The sequence below is a fragment of the Beta vulgaris genome, chromosome 7, assembly GCF_026745355.1.
Source record: "Beta vulgaris subsp. vulgaris cultivar EL10 chromosome 7, EL10.2, whole genome shotgun sequence".
NCBI lineage: Eukaryota > Viridiplantae > Streptophyta > Magnoliopsida > Caryophyllales > Amaranthaceae > Beta > Beta vulgaris.
In genome coordinates this window covers 49,160,193-49,163,178 of record NC_079208.1, presented here as the reverse complement: position 1 = coordinate 49,163,178, position 2,986 = coordinate 49,160,193, and the positions used below count along the sequence as shown (strand labels likewise).

At 31.7% G+C, this 2,986-nt stretch overlaps 1 protein-coding gene across 1 annotated transcript; it reads left to right on the top strand.

Annotated features, from left to right (window-relative positions):
- The first annotated feature begins 826 nt into the window (after positions 1-826).
- LOC104908675 (hypothetical protein) lies at positions 827-2,152 on the top strand. The gene has a single exon (XM_010697816.4). The coding sequence runs from the start codon at positions 1,359-1,361 to the stop codon at positions 1,950-1,952; it is 594 nt and encodes a 197-aa protein (XP_010696118.1). The 5' UTR covers positions 827-1,358; the 3' UTR covers positions 1,953-2,152.
- Positions 2,153-2,986: the final 834 nt, after the last annotated feature.

Sequence of the window (2,986 nt, the reverse complement as noted above, 5' to 3'; positions counted from 1 at the left end):
TGCATACTAAAGGTTTTTTGTAACAATAATAAATGATTATAAAACTTTGAAAAAAAAAATTCTCATGCCGGGCCGCTAGGCCCACGAACCGCCAGATTCACTTCCGAATCGTGAAAATCGGTAACAGACCAGTGTGTACTAAGATTTTTCACCCCGTAGACCAGCCCACCCACGGCCAAACCGTGAATTTCACGGTCCGGTCCTTGGCCGTGAAATCTCATCCCGGCCCACTAGGGCCCATGGACCAACCCCCCCCAACCCATATCAGGGGCCATCTCTACTACCTATGTCAACTAAAAAGTACAAAAATTATAGTACTCCCTCCATCCCATAATATAGTGCCTACTTCATTTTTGGTGGGTCAAACTTTAAAATCTTTGACCGAATATTCTCATTTGTATATATAAAAAAACATTTTCATGTGGGATCTTGTTAGATTCGTCTCAATGTGTAGTTTCATATTATCAACTTTTTATATTTTTTTTAATACGGAATTGAAGATATTAAAGATCAAAGTTACGTCTTGGAGACCGTGTAAAAAAAACAAGCACTATATTATAGGACGGAGGGAATATTTTACTTTGCTCATACTTTTTAACTATATCCTATTAAAACAAATATCAAAATAATATTATTCGATTTGCCTATATCTACTGTTGTAATCTTTACTAATAAGTATATAATTAAAGGATATTAATAGTCAAAGTAAATATATACTTGTAAACCTAATAACAACATTTAGAAAAGGTGATATTTCATCAGTTATGAAATAAATGGAACGCTTATATGAATAAGTCGTCACATAAAAAAATACAAAGTTTCATTTATTTCAAAATGGAAGAAGTATATATTATCTACTTTCTATTTATAAATATAATTTGTTGAAAAAATAAATCCAAAGTTTATCCTATATATGAAATTATCCAAAACAGCCAATATGAAATGAAGGAAATATACCTACCTAGAGTAGCCAACTGGCAAGTTGTTGAAAAATCTGGAAGTTCATTCATCGAAATTCTAAATTAAACACCCCTGAATGATTTTTCGACTCTTGAGGCAGTTGCAACAGCAACTGATAAAACTAAACAAAACTTCCACTCTTCCAACAATATAATAATAAATCCCCAAAAATCAAAATAAAAAAAATTATACCTACAGTAATCAAGTAGGTACATTAAAAAATTCAACCCAAAATAAAAAATTCCACCCCTTAACTCATCCCATCCCCTATAAATCCCCCCTAACATGGTGCTTCACCAATCAACCCCCACCACTTTTTTTCACTACATATTAACCAAACTACACAGGAACAACAACAACAAAAACAAAAAACAACTATATACCCAACAAAAATTATAATGGATTCAAAGAAATCCAACAAAATTAGAGATATAGTTAGGCTTCAACAAATCTTGAAAAAATGGAGAAAAGTTGCAAATGCTTCAAAAAACAACAGCATTAGTTCTACTTCTACTACAACTTCAGCCGCCGCAAGCACCACCAACAATGGTGGTGGTAGTGGTGGTGGAAATAAAGGAATGAAGTTTCTTAAAAAGACACTTTCTTTTTCAGATAACTCTGTTTCATCTGTTTCAACAACAGAATATGTACCAAAAGGTTACTTAGCAGTTTGTGTAGGAAAAGAGCTTAAAAGATATGTTATTCCAACTGATTATTTGGGTCATCAAGCATTTGGGATTTTATTAAGAGAAGCTGAAGAAGAATTTGGATTTCATCAAGAAGGTGTTCTTAAGATCCCATGTGAAGTTGCTATTTTTGAGAAGATCTTAAAAATGGTGCAACATAACAAAGAAGAATTTTATTTTCATGAATTGGGTAGTTTTGAATTTCATGCATCTGACATTGATGTCATGAGTTCTAATCTAAGTGGTTGTTGTTCTCCTGATTGTGAGCAACTTCTTCAACCTTCTATTCCTCAGTTGTGCAGATAAAATTAACTACTAAGTACTACATCCCTTGCCTTTTTTTGTTGGAGGAAAATGTATGTTTTTGGGAGAGAAATGGATGAGTATTATACACAAAGTTTAAAGGGGAATGTGGTAGAATTTTTCTTACTTTTTCCTCATTAGAACAAATATATTGTTCAGTTTGTAATGGTTGATTAGTTTTTAATAGATCAGTCATTCATGTACTGTTTTTCTTACCAATCTTTGCGTCTTCTATCATCTTTTTTTTCTTTTTGTTTGGTTTATGGACCATACTGTTAGAGGATATTGGACCGTCGGTCTATATCTACGGGCAAGGCCAACATAATGCCCAAACCAGAGCCCGAATCAGAAAGCCGTGAACATGTTATATCTACTGTCCAATATCCTCTAACACATACAAAGGTTGAAAGCAAACATCAAATTCACATCTCAAGCATTTTTTTTTTTTTGATTTGGTAAGAAATTCCTCATAAAAGATACATGACTTACAGAATATAAATTTTATTGTCAAACAAAATGATATGTCACATTTCATTTTATTTGGATGTAGAACTATAACTTCATCTGTTCAATATATTTGAAATACCAAATTACCAAAATATTCTCCTATATTTGTGAAACAAGTATTACCTCTATTTTCTTTTACCACTTTGACTTTTGTTAATGGACAAGTGTGTAATCATAGTTCATAATTGTCTTGGACAATCAATTAGTAAAATAAATGTAAAAGATTCTTGTCCTATTAAAATATATTAAGACAAATCTAATATGTTATTGATATTATACTCCCTCCGTCTCAAAAATAGAGTAATCATTTTTTTTAATAGGGTATCCAACACGTATCTTTCACCATCAATATCTTTAGTTACGTATTAACAAAAATAACAAAAGTTGATATCATAAAACTACACATTGAAATGAATCTAACAAGATCTTGCATGATTATGTTTTTTGTATGCATGTATCAATGAGAATATATATGGTCAAAGATTTTATGTTTGACCATGAAAATGGTAACGAGGACTATATTTTGAGAT